Source organism: Oryzias melastigma, linkage group LG11 (assembly GCF_002922805.2).
Source record: "Oryzias melastigma strain HK-1 linkage group LG11, ASM292280v2, whole genome shotgun sequence".
NCBI lineage: Eukaryota > Metazoa > Chordata > Actinopteri > Beloniformes > Adrianichthyidae > Oryzias > Oryzias melastigma.
Genome location: NC_050522.1, coordinates 8,254,120 through 8,275,350, shown reverse-complemented (window position 1 = coordinate 8,275,350; position 21,231 = coordinate 8,254,120). Strand labels below are relative to the sequence as shown.

Genomic DNA, 21,231 nt, shown 5'->3' with positions numbered 1-21,231 from the left:
TATGTAGAAGAAAATCTTATTAATTCTTACCCCAAGTCTCACTATATTTAATGCATACATTTTTACATATTAAACATTTAATGATTATTCAGTTATAAAGTTGCAATCTTTTTGATTATAGTTTAACTAGTCAGTACTCTAGCAATTGTGTAATCTCAAGTTGACTGGATGTAGGACTGGTTCATTTCCCAGGGGGGCCTGATGAGCTTAACCCACTGTGGATCCTTAGACAAGACCCTTCACACTACTGCCCAACTATGTAGCCACAAATGGGACTAAGTCTGGGTCTCCCTGTGCCGTTCCCCAGCCCGGATAGAGTACAGGACTGTGTCGGGAAGGGCATCCGGCGTATTACTTTCTTCCAAACCACCTGTGTGAATCAGTAAAAGTCAGTGATTTAAGTGGGCCGGTACTCACCAGTAGTCAGTACTAACACTTCTACAAATAGTTCTGTAGAAAAACGTTAATTGTAATTGTTATTTTTTTTAACAAAAGACAGACATAAATAAAGTAACTATCTAACTTATTCTGTGTGCTACTGTTGACAACGCTCGAACCTTCAAAACTTGGATCAAGAAAAAGTCTTTTTAGACATCCTTGTCCTCAGCAAACAGAGCAATTTAACCTTGCAGTAATAGGTGAGAAAGGTGACCAACAATTTTTTTGAAATTGTGGACTGAAGCTTTTGGGAAAAAAAGATATTATGGATGTTTGCTAATCAGTTCAAAATGGTCGAGTAGACAAATAAAAGTCTGTCTTAGGCACATAGCAGGTAATTTGGAAGTCACAGTAGATAAGATGAGATAAGATAAGACTTTAATTCTCTTGGTCAGTTATAATTAAAACTGCCTGATAAAATCTGTCTGTCTCCAGTTTCTAATGGCATGGAATGGCATGGGCCCAACGCAGCAATTCAGGGCAGATGTGAAAGTGGATGCTCAGCGATGCTTCACATGCATTCATGTGGAGGTTGAGCGACTCTGCCAAGGAGATTAGAAGAAACTTGGAAAGCAGAAGTTGGCTAAGTTTGTAGGATCATCCACAAGAAAACTCCAGGCTGCTGCCACCAACACCAACATCTGCCAAAGGGGATTTTACAAACTTCTAGAAGAGCTGGCTGCATTAGCAATAAAAACCATGATGTAGATGTAGGCTAAATGAGCTTTTAGGTTATATGTGGGATTATAACCAATAATCTTAAAAGTACTAATACTATTAAAATGCTTAATGATTGGGCCTCACGCATATATCAAGGTGAAAGTAGTACTTATTCTACATGCAGCAGTAGCAGAGGAGGACTGGTTTAAATTAGTGCCGTCATGCAAGTATTTTTTTGAGGAATTAATTATTTAGGACCTATAATTAATTGATCTAATTAATCTATTTTTGTCTAACCTAATAATTGCTGTGGAAAACCTCATTCTGAGGTGCTTTCATTCAACACTGTGAGACATGTTGGTGCAGTAAAAGATCAAAGTGGCTTTATTAAGTATTTTTTATAAAAGACTTACAATCTTTACTTTTACACTACAGAGAAGGATGTTTATTTTCATTCTCGAACATTTATGAAAATAGAGAAACAAATTGTCAGGTCTAGAGCGCTCTAGTTTACCTAATAAGAAAACAGTAGGAACGCATCTGAGCAATCCAAAGAATATGACCACAAACTTATTATTATTCCCACAATACATGCGTTGACATGCCTTATTTCACAGTTTAGCACAACGACACGACAGTAGAAAAGACATGAAGGATTTATAGTTTAACCTTTTTGGTGAATTTGATGATTTTGAAGACTGAGATGCAGCAGAAGAGAAAAAAAGACGAGAAGAAGGAAGAAATGAGACACGGGGAATTGAACAGTTTAAACTTAAAACTTTGACTCTTTGAAAAATTTTTGCTTCATCATCTGGACAGAATGAAGCAGCAAGAGGTGAACCTCCCCTCTGAAATGATGCTTCGTTTAACTTATCATCACGTGCAGCGTGTTAAAGGGTAACCAAACAGGAAAGTTGGTGGCTGATTCCACTCACAGCCCACATTTGAAAAATGTAACTGAGTAACAGTAACAGAATCAAAGATGGGCGGGGCTTATATACCAGAGTTGCTGAGCATGTACATGTACTTCCATCAGTTGACCAATCACAAAATTCATGTGCAATACACTGTTTCAACCTAGGGGGCAGCACACAAACAGTTTTTGACTATATTTACAGGAATTCAACAAGTTAATTTTAATTCGTCAAAAATGTGTCAATGACCAACAGATAGCACTTTTAAAGCCCCATTTATAGAGGCCAACAGCCAAAAAAAAGTTGATTTAGGCTTTGGTTACCCTTTAACCACTGTCCTCCGCAGCTGTGTCAGTGCAGACTCTGTAGCTGCTTCCATGACAACATAATAGCACAGCATATCAAATAGTCCACTTCTTGTGGATGAAAATAAAGATAATTGTATCTTTGGTACATGACCAAGTAGCCATGGTATAAGCGGGATTATACTGGACGAGGTGTCTATTACCATAAATAAATTGATTTTGCAGACACTATCAGACTCCAGCGTTCATTCATTTCTGATCATGTCACACTTGTCAAGCATTACATCTTACATATAAGATAACAGTTATAGATTAAAAATTTGATTAATGTAGTATAAAAGCATACATTTTTTAGTCAGAAGTAGGCTGGAGACAGACAACAAATTAAAGGTTTTCCTTCCATTTTTGTGCTGATTGCATGTAAATACGTGCGAATAACATCAGCCCAACAAAATGTAAAATATTTTTTTTAAGTATTTTTTTTTTTTTTTTAGAAAACTTTAATCCTCAAAATATAAGTTACCATCTTACAATGTTTGTCAAAGATCCTTTATGTGTTGGCAAGAAAAAAGTACATTCAACTTTTGTTTTGATGGACAAACTTCATCATCCAATCAGCGATGTCATAGTGCCTACACTTTCTGAGAAATAAAAAAACAAGGGAAGAAATCAGGAAAGGTATGGTACATGCTGATTGGATGATGACGTTTGTCCATCATTTCAACCAAAAGTTGTTTGGCATGAAGTGATACTGTATGCTCTCTGTGGCCTCTAATCTCATTTGAGCTTGATTGAAAGATGGTCCAAGTCTTTGGTGAATTGAGGGGGCTGATCACCCCATTATCTTTGCTGCTGCACTTTTTTTTTAACAACTCTGATTTTGTTTTATTGAGTCTCATGATTACTAAATTGTTATATTTATCTAGGTTTGATATATATATTAATGACCTAAATGTTGAAACTGATATATTAGCCTAAAAACTGAATCATGCTTTTATATTACCAATATTATTTTCAATTTTGTTCTTTTTTAATTTGTGGTAAATGTGTTGCATTAAAGAAAAAAAAGTTATGGGTTTTCAACGACAGTATCAGTATAAATCAAGAAATCTGGTGTTCCACCCATAGACATATATAATCAGATTATACAGTCTATGGTTTCACCCTAGACTTTTTAATAGACTTTTTAATGGCTCTGGCACACTCTAGCAAAGCCACAGTTCGGTGGTCACGTGACCAGTCAGCTGATCTTCAGCACATCCGCCTGACCAGCTTCTGTTTACAAATCGGCAGAGAGTCCAACAGCAGAATGAGGATTCTGCCATGATCTTGACAGGTATTTAACCCACACAGGAAGACGATAAGTACTCACAAATTACACTTGGCTGTTTCTTACACTCGTGCTGGTCTGTCCGCGTGCTTGTTGTAACTTTTTAGTGGCGGCTGAAGCGGTGTCGGAAGTGAGAACGGGCCTTTTTCTGGGCTGGTTGAGGGCTAATGCTCAGGCTAACTGTTTGCTAGCTTGTTTGCTTCCTGCCATTCGTGGTCACGTTCAGTGAACAGACTCACGAAACTACTATTAACCAACCTAGCTAACTGGTTTAGCTTTAGCTTAGTATTCAAAAATGAGAAGCTGCTCGGTGTTTTTGCTGTGTTGGTACATTAGTCCTGCTGGCTACAACGATCTCTCTGCACTTAGGAAGGGGTTTGTGCGCGCGCGCGTGTGCTTTAAGCAATTGTAGTCACTTTAACAGATTTAATGATTTCAATATTGTGTATTATTTTTTAAAAATAATGACTATTTATAGCTTTAAGTTTGATTTGCCCATCATATTTCCCTGTTTGGTTGAAGGAAATTAGGCTAATGCTGCGTTCAAGTGAAGGGAAAAAAACCGTATAGACACTTGCACATGACACGAGCCAAATCAGTGCAAATGTTTCCACTTGTCATTACAGAGGTTAGAGGGAACATTTGAATTGATAATTTCCCTAACGAAAACTGAGGTCGTGATTTAAAAAAAATCTCACTATATTGAGGCTTTTATTCTGAAGTTCCTAACTCTAACTTGAGGGTACAGGTCATATCTTTTAGCAGTTTTATTGACCCATCATTTCCTCTTCAACTCAAGTTTGTACTTGCACATTTAAAAATAATTAAGGTTTTGCTGGGTTAAACAAAAGAGAATAAATGAGTTTATCAAAAAAAATTTATTGTTTTTTCTAATAAAGTAGTTTTCTTGTTTTGTTTTTTTTGATGGTTAAAAGCAACATTTTACTATATAAATTCACAACTTTATTGACAAAAGTTCTACATTTCTTCTGTCTAAATCACTAGTAGTTATTTCAACAATTTAATAGAAAAATAATAAATCAGTTCAAATCCTTAAACTGCAAATTTGTGAGTTAGATGTCCAGCTTTTATTAAAAAAGTTTAAATTCATCAGGGTTCTTGATTTGATTTTTGGCTTTTTTGCATTACCTGTTTTGTAATAATTTATTGTTAATTCTTCAGAACCTGCTGAGTACCTTTCTAGGTCACAGGGTTGTTGGCGCTAAAGGCAAAATACACCCTGAACAATATGTTCCAGAGCCCTTTAAAACAACATTAACAAATACATTTTGAATTATATAAAGTGTTAGAGATAAAGTGATTAAAAAAAGCAAAACAAAAAATAAAAAAATGTGAGTTTAATGAACGTTTGTTGGCTTAAGCAAACCGTATACATACTCTAAAGCCTCCTCACACTTTTCTGTCTCTGTGAATTTTTAAATGTTCTCCTCTCTTTTTTTGTATTCTTTTCAAAACCCTGAGAGATTACCCAGTTGACAATAAAGAACAATTTTGAGTGGAGCTAAAAATATCCCTCTCAAAAGTCATCACATGACTCTGTGGAAGTCCACATTTGCTTGGTTTTACTCGCGCCTTGTCGACTTCTGCTTGTGCACTTGAAGACGGGCAGGTGTGTGATTATTACATCTCAAAGGGCCGAGAAAATTCCCAGTAGTTGGCGGAGCTTTTGGTTGCCGGCATCTTCTTGCCGTGCATGTGACTGTGTAGGTTTTTGAGCTCTCTCTGTGCGCTGAAGTAGAGGCATGTGAGTTTATTTAGCTGCAGTGTTCCTCTCTGACTGTAACTGCAGTCGATGGATCTTCGCTTTCACTACTGTTTAGGGATGTAACGATTCAGTCAAGCCTCGATTCGATTCACACTTTTAAAGTCACAATTTCGATTTTTTTCCAATATTTTTTTTTTTCTCAACGTAATGAATTAAATGTATTTTAAGGCCAAGTATGTTTTCTTTTTTCCACTTACATCAAACTCTCTGTTTTCCTACAAACAGAAAAAGATTCTAAACAAATGAACAGTTAAAGATAATACTCGGTACATGGCGTGCTGTGCTCCATGTGACAGCGCGCACTCACAGCGCAAATGAGCGTTCACGCAGCTTGCAGACAAAAAAGAGGGACACGGCTAAACAGAGTTAATAAAAAGGAGCCGGAGAAACTGTTGCGAAGCTGCGACGTCACCCATGACTGTTGTCATGGTAGGTCGATTAAAGTTGAGAGGAAAATGTAAAGTTGCAGAGTGTGCAACAAATCTCTGCTTTGCTTGAATTTGCATTAATAGTTGCAATTGCAACATCGCGAAATCCTGGAGGGACGGACTTATGTGAGACTTGTGATTCCGAAGGAGTTGCGAGAATTTTCCTGGATGGGAGCGCAGCTGACGAGCACGCAGCCTGTCTGGTATGTGCACTCTCACAGCAAGCCTGCATGGAAAAATGTCATCAACTCTGCATTTCTAAATTTAGGCATATACAGGGACAGATTTTTTGCAGCGATAAACATGTTGACGAGTTTGAATCTTTTTTTTTTACCGATTCACAAAGAATAGTTGCATCCTTACTGTTGTTCTTTTGAGTCGTCCTGTGTAAAACTGACAAACTTTTCTCATTATTGTGCTCCTTCTTTTACCTTAGTTTTAGAGTGATTGGGGTCAGTTTTGTTTTGAGGTTTTGAGAAAATTGACATTTTAATTAGTCGAGGTTTTATTTCGCTGCTGCTACTTTGGAAAGCTCTCTTGACATTTATTTATATTTGATTCAATGAGACCAAATATCTTGCTGACTGCATTTGATTTAATATTGTTTTAATACTAGAAACTAATGATGGACAGAGGCTGCACAATTCATTAAAAGTTTAATAAACTATCATCTTCATTGTCTTTATTTTTAGTTAGTTAAAAACTAATGATGATTAAGATGTGTGTTTTACATCCACTTTGTGCATGACCTGATTAGTTGACTAAACGGAAAAAATAATCGGTGATTAGTCGACTATTAAAATAATTGTTTGTGGCAGCACTAAATGGCTGTTTTTCAACCTGAAATTGAACATAGTTAAAATTTAAAAAGTGGTACTTTATTCAAAAATGTTATAATTATTGAAAGGGTTTCCATTGACTTGCCAAATATCCCACTTCTGAAATATTTCTTCTTATCAGCGATTGGTAATGAAATCAGTCAGAATAAAGAAAATGGTCAGAAAATCCTTAAAATGGCAGCAAACTAATGCATTTTTTTTTTGTGTTTAGCATCCAAAGCATTTGCTAACAAGCATGAGTAGATATGTTTGAGAACAAACTGACCCAGTGTACGTTATCTTATGATTTATTTATGGCATTTTTATTGATTTTGATTATTTCATAAAAGATTTGTGTTTTTCATTATTGAGAGGAGCGTGGTTTGCTGTATTAGATCATGCATAAGTTAATTTGGTTGATAAGTATGTGGGGAAAATCTGAATTTTCTTCATTTTTTTAATAGTTTCTGGGGAAAGATAAAGTTGTCGGAAAGCTAGAGAACTCCAGCGTTAAAAAGCAAAGATCTAATCTCAGCCATTATAAGAGTGAAAGCTCTCCATTGGAAAACGGGCAGACACCTCTTCACGGCGTTCCTTTGTTGGTAAAAGTTGCAGATTACTTCTGAAAATTCTCTGGGATAATGCCATAATCATGAGCGATGTGAGGAGGGAAAAAAACACTAATTGAAGGGGAGCATTAGTCTTTGAGTGGAACAGATGTTTCCCCAGAAAACAGCATGCATTATTCATATAAGATAATTTCTATTTTCATGGAGCGTTGAGCTAATTGATCAAGCAATGTTTCATTCATACAGTTAATAGGTTTAAAAGATGCCTTTGTTGGGTTATTTCCACAATTATTAAATGGAGAGAACGCAGTGGATTGGTAATGTTTCATGAGCCTGTGCGTTAAACAAACCAAATTCATAAACATGGAATAATCCCAGTTTGGATAAAGACTGAGAGCAGAACTGGTTAACCTAGTTTTCCGTGTCTCACAGAGAAAGTTAAACTCCTTTCAGAAGCCAGATCTTCATTATATTTTCCCTTGCATCATTCGGTTGCCAGATTTGTTAAATAGCCCTACTTTGTAATATGCTAAATAAAACATAATTTCATTTCGGGACCAAAGTATTACCAGCTTTTGTCACTTTTCACGTTAACTGATTGAGAGAAGCGGCGGGTTTTACTGTGAAAACTGTTTGGAGGAGCCATTGTTGAAAAAGGACAGGATTAGTCCACTTTTTCCTCTTTGCTAGTTTTGACATTTTGCTGCAACAGCAAGTTTCTTTTTCTCTTTCTGAAGGAAGTCCGATGAGGGAGACACAACTGTGTTGGAATTGCAAAAGGAACGTACTGTTTAATTTTTAGGATCTATATTTTCATTAAGGATCTCCTTATCTGATCAAATGATCACGTAGTTTTAGGCTAAATAAAAATCGGATGTTGCATTCGAATCAGGGATCGATTTTTTATTTTATTCTCATTATGTATTGCAACATTATTACTACTGATATAGACTCTACTAGTAGTCTGCCTATAATGAACAGATCACAACATTTTATTGCTGTAAAGCACAGTAGAGTACGACTCTAGTTTGAGCAGGAAACACTGTTGCTACCCAATCTGTACCGGCTACCTGATCAGAACCCCACATGTGCAAAATGCATCCACTCCCACCAAAGAGTTTAACGGCACACATCAGTCAGAGTATTTATTGTTAACAATAATTATTATATCTTTAAAGTGTTAATATTATGAAAAAGTTATTAAAGAAAAAACGACAGAAAAAGAAACGTTATGGATCTAAACTGCAGCATCCTTGCAATATCAGACCGCACGGTCAGATCTACTCAATCTGTACCACACATGTGTATATATTCTTCTGTTTTGTTTATTGGCACATACGACCACCTGTCAACACTTTAATTTTACAAACTTGGATCAACAAACATACAAAATGTACAAATTCAACCATGCCTAACTGTGGCAGATTTGGCTACAAGAAGACAAGACTTAATATTTGTGCGTGTGAGGTACAGATCAGGTAGTGACACTCACAAAAAGAGTTTGGTAAAGTTGGCAAGATATTCACAGATTTGGACTTATGGGCTCAGTTACTCTTTTAATAAATGTTAACCTAAACAAAGACGATATATATATATATTTTTTTAAAGTTATTTTTTAAAGAAAATTAAACACAGACAGTGAGAGCAGTGAGAGAAGGCTGTGAAGGGACCGTCTACAAAGTGCTCCAAAAATTCTTTAGTAATGTCTCGAAAACAACCAAAAATTTATATATGGTTACATTGATACGAGCTAGTCAAAAATACTCATCATACTTGTGCAACAACATTTTTGAAAGAGAGTTTTTGATTTTTAGGATTTTTTTAAATGAGATGAATGACCTGATCAAAAATATTTTATAACTTTGAAGATATTAAAGCTGCAGTCGCCAAACTTTCTTACATTACTAAATATCACCTAGTTTTACTAGTAAACTATTCTTCCTAGTTGAAAGTTGCACTATTTTAATTTGGTTGTTCAAGCTAGTGCTGGGCAACATGAGGATGCATACCATGTGGGTCTATCATGGCATTTCTCTTCTATCGTTTAAATTTGTTGGTTTTTGTTGCTGAACTTTTGTGCAAAAATGTGTTTTTCTACTAATACACTTTTAAACTTAAAAAAAAATCTCATTTGTGACTATTTAGTTACATGTCTCTTAAAAAAAAAGCCAGAGAAAAGTAAGCAATGACATTTTTGTCAATTTTATGTATTTGTTATGGTGTATCGTGATATATATCGTTATTGTGATATGAAATAAATATCGTGACACATTATTTTTTTCTTATATCACTCAGCACTTGTTCAATCTACTTTACAGAAGAAAGTGGTCATTAAATAAAAATAGGAGGCAACCAATCTGTTAATTTTGGTTTTGTTCATTTTTTTATCGTATTAAAAACGTATCTGTATCCCGATCCTGATCCGGAATTGACCTTGGAATCAGGTTGGAGACAAAAAAAACCTCTCTTTTGTTTAGCCATTCCTTCGAAGTGCTGTTTTGACTTGGTGTTAATAAATGTGAGTTTTTTTTTATCAAAGTTGATGCCAGCTTTTACATATATTTCAATATAGTCGTACTCTTTGTGTTTCTGTCAGAAATGATAGGAAATGCATTCACTTTACTTGAATTGACCTATTCAACTATTCTTGGTGCACTAATTTTTTTGCCTTTTGAGTCTAGTTTTTTCTGCTTTTCAGCTTATTTTAATGTGTTGATTCAAGCTTAACCTTGTAAAAGTTCTTATTTCCTCCTGAGTGTTTTGCTCTCATTGTTGTGACTTCTTGCAGAAACATCCCTTTGCTTCTTCTGAGTCTTGACTGAGAAGAATCACAAGGCTCCCACAGTAAGTTCTAAGATCAAACAGCTTAAGGGAAATCTTGTGTTTATTATGGGATTATTTTTAAAGTAGGTTTTGCCTGAACTGTTAAATTGATAAAACAAAAGGGTTTGTGTTAAATAAATGTGTGTTCTGTTTTTTGGTAGCCTTTGACCATCAGTCATGTAGTGTTTCCCAGCCCAGGTCTCGGACTCTCTGTTATGCATGTTTGTGTCTTACTCTGCTGAAACTTCAAGAAGTGTCATTGTAAGGTTTCTGCAGATGTTGAGCTGAATCAGTGTTTTTTTTTTTAGCCGAGTAGCATTATAAACATACGGGGACAGTTTGCCCTGAAGACCAGGGTTAGGAAACGCTGATCTAGATGAAAAGTTGTCAGGAAAGGGAAAAAATATATCTGTGATTAGGATCAGATCTGTACTCCACGATTTTGAGGGTTTGTTTACTCTGACTTCATTTTTGGTTGTATCTGACCTACATTCTCATTCTGCAGGTTCATCTGGGTCACGGTCATGCAGCACCTCAATTTTGAGACCTGTCACCCACTCCAGACTGACGAGCAGCAGGAGACGGGCTTTGATCCGCTCCACGCGTTCAACAAGAACTGCAGCAGTACGTCAGATCTCCCTGACAGATTTTGAGTTGGCAGTTTAATATATAAAGCCAGGGCTAGGTTTAACCCTTTGACGCCGGATATGTTGCCGGCGATACCTAAATAACACGCTCTTAAGCTGCATTCACGCCAGGCATGGATTCATGAACACACATTCAGCTGGTGGTGTTCACCAGACAGGAAGAGAGGGGATTCTTCTTCTGTTGTTTTTAGTGTTTCCTATCCCTTGTCTGCCCCCTACAGTGTGAGAGACTTCGTGCGAAAAGTCCAAGCAGCACAAATCCTGCTAATCTTGCTCCAGGTTTTTTCTTTCACAGCTTTATTCCAGTATATGAAAGATTTTAATTTCTTCTTCTGTGCTTATAAAAGGATGCCACCCACATGTTACTACCAAATCTGAGTCTCTGATTTGTTCAAAGTTCAGTGATTTACATGTGAAACGTGTGATACGTGTGAACGCAATAGTTCTGTACGTAGAAGATCAGAGGTGCGTTTACAAAGAATTTTTATTAAGTGGCCGCTTGAACTCGAGTCGATGCGGCCGGTGTGAACGTACCTTCAGACACCAGACGTGTCAAACTCAATGTCACAAGTATCCAAAATCCAAAACACACCTTAGGTCGCGGGCTGAACAGGATAAACATTTATTGAACACTCTAAAAATGTAACTTTTTAACATTAATATAAATAAAAACAGGCAGGAATATTATTCCAGAATAAATCAACTTAAACCTTAAATGACTTTCAATATTTTACTCTCTGTAAAAATATATTTTGTCAAAATTATACAAGCTAGAGATTAGCGCAAGATAACATCAAGCCATTAACAACTTTTGTAACTCCTTGACCATTCATGAAATCAGCGTGAATCATCTGATTCTGTCGAGGAGAAAAGCAGCTTTTCATATTGGCTTTGCACAGACATGAAAAACATCACCACTGAGAAGTGTTGTTACAAAAATCGCTTTTCTCCGCGACAGAATCAGCTGATTGCACAAGCACTCCACCACTGTGCATCGTGGCATATTACAGCAAAGCTGTTTCTTTTCCACTTTGGAATATGCTTGAATTGCATTAATTGTGTAAACGGTTTAGCTCTGCAAAGCGGTATCAGCTTAACCTCCAGTTCACACCAGACACGTATTTTTACGTGACGGGCGCTTCTGCTCATTTGTGGTTACTTTTTAGTCATAATTAGACACCAAAACCACACCCCCTCGCTCCGTGGTCAGCCTATGTTGATGTGTGTGGGTGCTACATCATTTAGCAAAACTATTGTTAGGATGGAAATTTGACAAAAGCATTGATATTAAAGCAAACCAGAGATAAATCAACATAAGAAAATGAGCAGCTATACCCAGTCCTGCGTCATTTATCAGAGTTTTGTTGCTTTCTCTACTCCTCCTCTGTAGATTTAATGCAAAGACGAGACGTTACATCACCTTGATAGGCGGCTAACGGAGAGTCAGACCAACACATAAAGCACAGTCGAGCATTAAAAGTTTAGACTTCTAAAGGAAATAAATTTAGATCAGACTATATGAGTCACAGGCTTAGCTAGAAAAGTCTTAAGGCTCTTGATGCTTTATATTTACTTGTGAGAGAAATAAATATTATGGGCTGGCACGTTGTGGAACTGATGAATATTCATGTTGAGTGTCCCTGTGGAGTGATCTACTCCTGTAACTAATGCTGATAGACAGCTCTCTGACTGGAATGCATGTTCACCTGCAGGCTAAATTAGACTTATTACCACTAATAAAGAAGAGGACTTTTCTTGCTCTGGCACTTTCTGCTCCATTGAATCGTTCGTGAAAGAAGAATCCCTAAAGAACCCATGGGTCTTTCCACAGGAAGTGAAAGGGCCACTTCCTTTTTTGGTTGTTTGAATTGTAATCTCACACTTTCAGGTTTTAATAAATTTGAGTTCTGATGTGGTTCAGTTGCGTTAACGTCTCCCTCTTGTGGCCATTTGTCCATTTTCAATCAGGAGGATCTCTTGACAGCAGCACTTCCTCACAGTCTCAGTCAACTTTCCTCTCTTACAAGTAAGTTCCTGTCAGAGCTTATCACCAGTATTTCTCTCCCCCAGCTCGCTGCTTCCTTCCTTCCGCCTTTCAGTTTACCGCTGGAAGACATATTAGATGGAAGCCGTGCCCAGTCTGAGTTGAGAAGCTCATAAATCTCCTTTCCCTTGTGCAGGAAAGAATGGAATGACTTGTTCCTCCACAGTAATTACCTGGCCAGGATCCGGCAGGCCGGCATCAGTGGCCGACTGAGGAGCAGCCGCTTTCGGAGCGTCTGCTGGAAGGTAACTGCCAGATGGATCAACGTTTTAGACTGGCTGTTGGCAGAGGGTAGTTTTATTAGTTTGTTCAAGTTTAGTTGTGTAGGTTTTCTGTGTGCTTGGAACTTCTGAAAGAGGAATCTTGTGTAACAAACACTAATCTGTGCTATTCTGTGTCTGCAGTTGTACCTTGAGGTTCTTCCAGAAGATAAGGGGCAGTGGATCAACAAGACCAATGAGCTTCGGGCGCAGTATGAGAAGATCAAAGAGATGGTAAAGCTGTCCTTTGTGATGGGTCCAATTAGGAATCTGAGATTTAAACTGTCACAGCATCACATCTTTATATCACCAAGCTATGCTTTTGTCTGAAAATGCTGCCAGAATTCACAGGATTGTTGTGATTTATTGGGGTGTGTTGATCGCACTCTTTTTTTTTTTTTAATTAAAATTTTTTAGAACTCCTATTTTAAAATGTATTATGAAGAGAACTTGAGGGTTAAAAGTAATTGTTTTTTGGTCATAATAGAGTATTGTTTTCAATGTCTGCCAGTTCCATTAAGGCTTTAGTCACAAGTGGTAGATACAGGCTGTCTGTGCTAAAAAAAAAAAGGAAAAATCTGTACAAATAAATACTCATGTGAAAGCTCTTCTCTGCGCTTGTGTAAAACCTTTTCTCCGCGATCGTGTGAAAGCTCTTCTCCACAGTTGTGAAAGCTCTTCTTTGCGCTCGTCTGAAAGCTCTTCTCCGCGCTCGTCTGAAAGCTCTTCTTGTCGCTCGTCTGAAAGCTCTTCTCGTCGCTCGTCTGAAAGCTCTTCTCGTCGCTCGTCTGAAAGCTCTTCTCGTCGCTCGTCTGAAAGCTCTTCTCGTCGCTCGTCTGAAAGCTCTTCTTTACGCTCGTCTGAAAGCTCTTCTCTACGCTCGTCTGAAAGCTCTTCTCGTCGCTCGTCGCTCGTGTATAAAAGCTCTTCTCCGCACTCGTCTGAAAGCTCTTCTCTGTGTTCGTGAAAGATCTTCTATGCGCTTGTCTGAAAGCTCTTCTCGGCGCTCGTCTGAAAACTCTTCTCGGCGCTCGTCTGGAAGCTCTTCTCGTCGCTCGTGTATAAAAGCTCTTCTCCGCACTCGTCTGAAAGCTCTTCTTGTCGCTTGTGTATAAAAGCTCTTCTCCGGACTCGTCTGAAAGCTCTTCTCTGTGTTCGTGAAAGATCTTCTATGCGCTTGTCTGAAAGCTCTTCTCGGCGCTTGTCTGAAATCTCTTCTCCACGCTCGTCTGAAAGCTCTTCTCCACGCTCGTCTGAAAGCTCTTCTCCGCGCTCGTCTGAAAGCTCTTCTCTGTGCTCGTCTGAAAGCTCTTCTCGGCGGTTGTGAAAGCTCTTCTCTGCGCTCGTCTGAAAGCTCTTCTCCGCACTTGTGAAAGCTCTTCTCTGCGCTTGGGAAAGCTCTTCTCCGCGCTCGTGTGAAAACACTTCTCTGCGCTCGTCTGAAAGCTCTTCTCCGCGCTCGTGTGAGAGCTCCTCTCTGTGCTACTGACATCTATTCCCAGAACTCGGGAAAGCTCATCTCCGCGCTAGAAAATTGAAAGAAGAAAAGTGGCAAATCGCATTTATGTTTCTGTTTTTTTTTTGTTTTGTTTTTATTTTGTTTACACATACTCCGGCAGGTGTTGTTACACGCCCACAGGAATGCCTCCACGAGCGGCAGGAGTGGTTCTACGAGCGTGTAGGACTGCAGGAGTTTTCATGGAGGCAGAACTGTGCCTGTGGAATGTTCATTGTGTTCATTTTTATATGTAGAGCCTAAAAAACCGACTTAAGAACTTGCATTGCCATGTGTGAATGCAAGACTTTTGAGTGCATATGTGCGTGTCTAAAAAGACTTTCTATTGGAAGTGGTCATTTGAACGTGCGTTAGTTAGCATTAGAAATACTTCACAATGCACTTAACAAATGCACGTCAATGGTACATTCCATTTCACAACGTCCCTTGAGGCGGTCGTACAAACCTCAATGGAACTGCAAGACACACCCCCTGACCCTTCATGAGTCTGGATAGCCTGAACCCCTGTACAGGTGTATGTGACTGAGGTTTAAGCATCACTTTGATTTGTGGGGTAATCTGCCAGCAGGATCCTCTCTGGTCACAACAACTAATATGTAAAGGTAAAAAAAAGCTTTTTATCACTGAAGTATTGAAAACTCTCGTTTTCTGTCACAGCACATCACTAATCCCCGGAAGGCTGCCGGCCAGCAGGATCTGGTGGTCAACAATCCTCTGTCCCAGGATGAGGGGGTGAGTCAGTACTCTGTAGTTTTTTCCAGTCGTTCATGTTTGCAGATGAAATAAAACAGCAATGTTTTTCACTCAGGCTGTTCCCTCATATTTGCAAACTACGTCAAATCACAGTAATTAATAACTAGTAAATGAAAATATTTAGAGTTTGAGTAGAAAAGCAGCTCTTAATTTTACTCACACAGCTGATACTGAATTTTTTTGCATTTAGAGAGAACTTTGAATCCTTTTTTGATCAAGTATTTAGTCAGATTGATTTAAATTAACAAGCATTCATTCCTTTTTTATCCTAAGCACTCCAACCTTCTGTTTTCTGGGTTTCACAGAGTCTGTGGAACAAGTTCTTCCAGGATAAAGAGCTGAAGGGGATGATCAAGCAGGACGTGTTTAGAACGTAATTTTACCTCCATCACACTGTTCTCTGCATTTGCTTTTGGCAGTCATCTTTGCTCTCTTTTCCCATAAGATTCCCTGAGATCCGATACTTCCAGGACGATGATGTCAGGACCAAACTGACAGATATTCTCTTCTGCTATGCCAGAGAAAACGAGCAGTTACTGTATAAACAGGTACGTTAGAACCGCATCTCAGGATGTTTTTGTGGACTTCACAGTATCGGTGAGAGCATAAATGCCTTCATAAGCTAACCATTAGCAGAACCTGTAACAGGTGCCAGTGAATGCACACATGGCTGCTGCAGCATCTCCTTTACAAACTGGAAGTGACACACAATTGGGCAGTAGTTAAGAATATCTAAATTTAACCTGTCGTTACAAATTAGAAACCTCATGCATCATTGTTAAAGAAAGGCACCACACAAATGAATCCCAGTGTGTCTTAGACTTTGTGTGCCTCTCTTTGCCACTGTGTCTGCAGGGCATGCACGAGCTGCTGGCCCCCATAGTATTTGTATTACACTGTGACCATCAAACCTTCCAGCACGCCAGTGAGACCGCCAGCCCCAGGTCAGTAAGAACTTAATGGAAAACCAATGACTGTATCAGAGAACTGGACCGAGAAAGTGTGATGTCACCTGTAGAAAATGACTTACTTCTGGCTCCAACAAAACAAAGTCAGTTCAGTCGCCCTTTTTTTCATGATGCAGATGTGGCAATATTTGAGCCAGACCACGTCAGTAATAGGGCTGAGTATCGCCAATAATTTCCAGATTCGATTTGATGCACTAGAGTCTGGATCAATAAGATTCAAATTTCTTTCGATCCACTCAATATATTATATTCAATTTAATTAAAATGTTACACATTTAGACACATTAGCTTAGAAATACATTACTAATCTATATGTTTTGGAGATTTTCATAATGATCTGATACAGTTCACATTCTGTAAAATGTATTAATGAAATTGCAATGAGTTTGTTAATAGCATTATATGGATTCTCAAACAAAGAAGCTCCAACAATTATTCTGCCTCTCCGTGAGGGTGTTTCAGTTTGGCCACTAGGTGGCAATCGTGCTATAGCATTAAACCTTATTCCAGAAGAAGAAGAAAGGATGCACAAAAACTGTTTTAGACCACAAATTGTTACTTTAAAAAATATTTCCTTAAAAGAGTTTGTAAAATTCATGCCTGTGAGTTTATAAAGATGTTCATTTAGTCAGCAATGTATGCTTTTGTCGACCGAGCGTTAGCATTAGTCGTCCTATGGGAAATCCCATTATACGTTAGCACCAAGCTAGCGGACTTTAGCATTATACATTAGATCGATCTCAAAGTTTATGGATCCATTATCGATCTATTAAGCTTAGAATGATTAATCGACTCTATCAACCCTTCCCTGGTCAGTAAGCAGTGATTGGTCCAAGTCCGTCTGAGTCGACGTTTTTATGGCATCCACTTTTGTCAATTAAAAGTAGACGTGGGGCGAAATATTGCGATATTTCCACTCACGAACAATTTGAAGTTCCATCTTTCCCTTCATACTTTTCTTACGAAATACCATAGAAGTCCACCAGGGGGCGCTTTTCGTGAGCGTGACACTGAAGAGTAGGGATGTTTGGTACCGGACCAATGCATTTTTAGCCTTTATGGTATTGTTAACAGTTCCGGCGTAATGGCGCTGCGACAGCGTGGACACGCCATGCAGCTTTTTTCCCCTCACTGCGGTGCGTAGGAGAGGAGCTGATGATTAAAGATAAGTTCAGGGAGTTTTAATAATAATGAAGAGGAACATAGACACGGCTACCAGCACTGTAAAAAGCAATGATCATATAATATTAACAGGATCAAAGTTAATACGTTGTTTTCCCCCGCTTATTCAAGTTTTTTATTTTCAAAATAGTGAAATATTATAGATTACCAAAGTAATATTTTGATTATCGCAATATTTGCTGTATCGCGATAATATGGGTATCCTGAGTCATGTATCGTGAACCGCATCGTATTTAGTTATGAGCGAGTTTGTTGGAAGTCCACACTCTTTCCACTGAAAGTGGGCTCAGGAGAAACGTTACAAACATTCGACTTTGAGGCCAGCGAGGCACCACATGCTTTTATTGAGGCATGTGATTGGTCAGTTTATGACTTGAATAACTTGCAACAATGAAACGATATAATGAAAAATAAATCAGAATGATCAAGAACATGTTAAAATCAGGTATCAGAGCCAGAATGGTTATTCTGACAAATATAATAACTAAGTAACAGCTGTTTTTTTCTCAATAGAAGTCTATGGGATTTTGGTTTCTTCTCATTTGAAACTTGAGGTGGGAGGGGTCACTCAGCCCAGTTCTCAGATATAATCAATGAGGAAACCATCTACACCTCCCTCTGAATCTAGCAAATTTCCAATTTAAAAAAAAGATTTAATTTTAACTTGTTTTTCTACAGTGAGGAGATGAAATGCCTGTTAAACCCAATGTACCTTGAGCATGATGCCTAGTGAGTACACGTTTTAGACTGATAAATTCTATATTTAAGTATACATATGCTGTTATGGTAATAACGTCTCTTTTTGCCTCTTGTCCATATGAACCCCCTCTTGCACCTCACAATGTAGCGCCATGTTTTCCCACCTGATGGAGACGGCAGAGCCATGGTTCTCCAGCTTTGAGAGGGAAGTGAGAAAGGTCAGTTTCATATTGGGGGGAAAAAAAACAGTATTTCGTCTCTGAAAATATGTTTTTAATAGTCTGCAAACTGTGCTGCCTAATGTTAGACCCACATGAAATAATCTTGAAAGTTTCAGGTACACTTCACTGGTTACCATAGCAACAGGCAGCAGTTTAATACCGAGGCAAACACAAGGTGAACATTGTTATAAATATTGCAGAGGTCCATGAGAAGAAATATCTGGTACTTGCAGATAAATGCAGTTTTAATGAGAATGTCAAAGAAATAAATAACTCTGCCTGTTTCTGTTTCTCTGCTGCACATAGTTTTTTATTTATTTGTATTATTATTATTATTATTATTAACAGCAAAGTAGGACCAAAGGTTACATCAGGAGCTGAAGATGTGCAGCCTTAACCACTACTATCATTTTCTGAAATATTTGCTCATTATTTTGGTTGATAATTTCAGCGACTACAGCATTGTGTATAATTGTTTATTTGTTCTGAATCCTTTGTTTGCATAAAAACAGTTTAATGTAAGGGGGAAAAGAAAACATACTTGGCCTTAAAATACCTTTAATTAATTGTATTAAGAAAAAAAAATGAAAAAAATCAAAATCATGACTTTAAGACTGTGAATCGAAGTTTGACTGAATCCTTACATCCTATTAAACACTGAATTCAGTGTTTTTTGAATCCCTGCATCGTGTCCAACTCTCTGAATTGGCATTGCTACATTCGCCCTGGAGAGGAGTTTGGAAGAACCGTAAGTGTCTCCAACAATGCTCACTCTGTTCCAGTCGGTCATGAATGCCACAAATTTGTTCTCCAAATTCTTCCTATATTCCAGCTTCATCGTCCCTCTTTGCTTTCATTACCGTTTCAAATTTCTCCTCATCTTTTTACACAACACTAAGGACGGTCTCAGACACTTCACCAGTGTCGGCAAATTCTGAAAAAAACTTCAGAATTTCCTCTGCTAATTTTGTATCATTCAGTTTATTTACTAGAAGTGTTTTTTTCTTCAAATCAACCCCAAAAACCCCAGTAGGATGTGAGTAATTTCTGCTTTTATTCTTCAACTTCCACCAGGAATCTGTTATAACTCAAGAAAGGGCTTCTCTGTTATTTACATCTCTCAGGGTAAGGAAGAAATGCTGTCCAGCATCCCGTTCGCTCGGCCCCAAGACGCTGGACCTTCTGTCGCCATAGTGACCAAAGTTAACCGCATCCAGGACCAGCTGGTGAAAAAGCACGACACAGAGCTGCACATGCACCTCAACCGATTGGAGATCGCCCCACAGATTTATGGCATGTAAGTGTGTCCTCTTCTAGCTTGTTCCGAGTCCTCAGCTGGACTCAGGAAGTTCTGCTCGTGTCTGCAGTCGGTGGGTTCGTCTGCTGTTCGGTCGAGAGTTTCCACTTCAGGATCTTCTGGTGGTGTGGGATGCTTTGTTTGCCGATAGCATAACTCTGGATCTGGTGGACTACGTCTTTGTGGCCATGCTGCTCTACATACGAAACGCTTGTAAGGATTTTTTTTTGTTTTGTTTTTATTCATGTGTTGATTTCCTTCTGTAAATCTCATCTGCTTTTTTTTTTTTTTTTTTTTTTTATCAGTAACTGCTAATAACTTCCAGACCTGCTTGGGGCTTCTGATGCACTACCCTCCAGTAGAAGACATTAACGCGTTGCTGCAAAAGGCACTTTTCCTCAGAGATCCCAAAGTAAGCAAACTTCCTTCTTTTCCTAAAGTATAAACGGAGAGAAACCGGGATTTTTGTCTTAAAAACTTGCTGTCTGCCTTTGCTTCTGCAAATTTTCCTCAGTAAAATGTCACTCTTCAGAGTGAATTTCTTCAAATTCTTTCTTCCAAAATAGAAACCTCTCACCACGTGTTAAATGCTGAAATCCTCAAGCGACCATTGGAGCATAAACAACAGTTTGTCTGTGAAACTGTCGAGCAGCATTTCTCTACAAATCTAAAAAAAGCAAAGGCTTTTACTTGAGCAGGAAACCATCACTAAACACACAAAAACTCTTCCTTAATAGTTTGACATTTTTACCTGTGCATAAAACAGTTTCTTAATTTTTAAAAAGGGTAGATTTTAATTTAAATTTATTTGGTGGCAAAGAAGGAAGTTATTCTCAACTCCTCTCTAAGTCACAAATGATTTCTTTAGAGCATCAATTCAAAAATGGTTTATCAGTAACTAACAGGGAAAATAATATATTTTTTTACAACGGCATCGGAAAAATGTTTGTTTTTTTTCCAACCATTTTCCAATCCCACTGAATCCCTTTTGAGTCCCAGGGTTGCTGGAGCCTGTCCCAGCTCTGTGCTGATCACCCTACAGGTCACCAGTCCATGTCAGGGCAAACTATGACACGTTTCATTATGAACCACTCGTACATACATTCTCACATGCATATAAATCTACTCATTCATATACATACGTTCTCTTTCATATGTAAGAGAGGTGTGAATGTACGTAACAGAAGAGCATAAATACGTGTAAGAAAAAGTTCAGTTGAAATGAAGGCAGATCGTTTGTCGTGCTGTGATTGGCTGAGAGGCGGGATCACCTTAACCTGAACAAACACTAGAAAAGATAAATTATTTTAAAACAGATTCATTATTTTAAGTACTACTACATAAAACTTGAGATCTGAGAAGTATTTTGGCATTTTAAACTAATACATCTGTTTAACGCTCACTTCCTGTTTTGGGGCAGAACTTCCTGTTGTTGTTCCTGCAGTTCTCTTACCTTTAGTTCTCTTACCTTTAGGTAAAAGAACAAAAAAGGATAGCATGATTAAAAAAATACAAATAATTTAGAGTTTAAAAAACACAAAATAAGAGAGTAAAAGTTTTTTTTTTCCTTTTT

The 21,231-nt window shown here is 38.0% G+C and overlaps 1 protein-coding gene across 4 annotated transcripts in view; it reads left to right on the top strand.

Annotated features, from left to right (window-relative positions):
• Positions 1–3,517: 3,517 nt before the first annotated feature.
• tbc1d5 (TBC1 domain family, member 5) overlaps positions 3,518–21,231 on the top strand; it is a 26,490-nt gene continuing 8,776 nt past the window's right edge. For 2 of the 4 annotated variants that reach the window (XM_024299511.2, XM_024299494.2), the window contains exons 1-15: positions 3,518–3,653; positions 10,037–10,092; positions 10,577–10,695; positions 12,687–12,744; positions 12,899–13,007; positions 13,167–13,256; positions 15,196–15,270; positions 15,597–15,664; positions 15,737–15,839; positions 16,147–16,235; positions 18,120–18,170; positions 18,289–18,358; positions 19,486–19,658; positions 19,729–19,871; positions 19,964–20,070. In XM_024299511.2, coding sequence (XP_024155279.1) covers positions 10,596–10,695; positions 12,687–12,744; positions 12,899–13,007; positions 13,167–13,256; positions 15,196–15,270; positions 15,597–15,664; positions 15,737–15,839; positions 16,147–16,235; positions 18,120–18,170; positions 18,289–18,358; positions 19,486–19,658; positions 19,729–19,871; positions 19,964–20,070 — 1,236 coding nt within the window. In that variant the 5' untranslated portion in view covers positions 3,518–3,653; positions 10,037–10,092; positions 10,577–10,595. The remainder of the gene's footprint in view (positions 3,654–10,036; positions 10,093–10,576; positions 10,696–12,686; positions 12,745–12,898; positions 13,008–13,166; positions 13,257–15,195; positions 15,271–15,596; positions 15,665–15,736; positions 15,840–16,146; positions 16,236–18,119; positions 18,171–18,288; positions 18,359–19,485; positions 19,659–19,728; positions 19,872–19,963; positions 20,071–21,231) is intronic. The other 2 variants (XM_024299521.2, XM_024299503.2) reach the window with 1 other exon arrangement.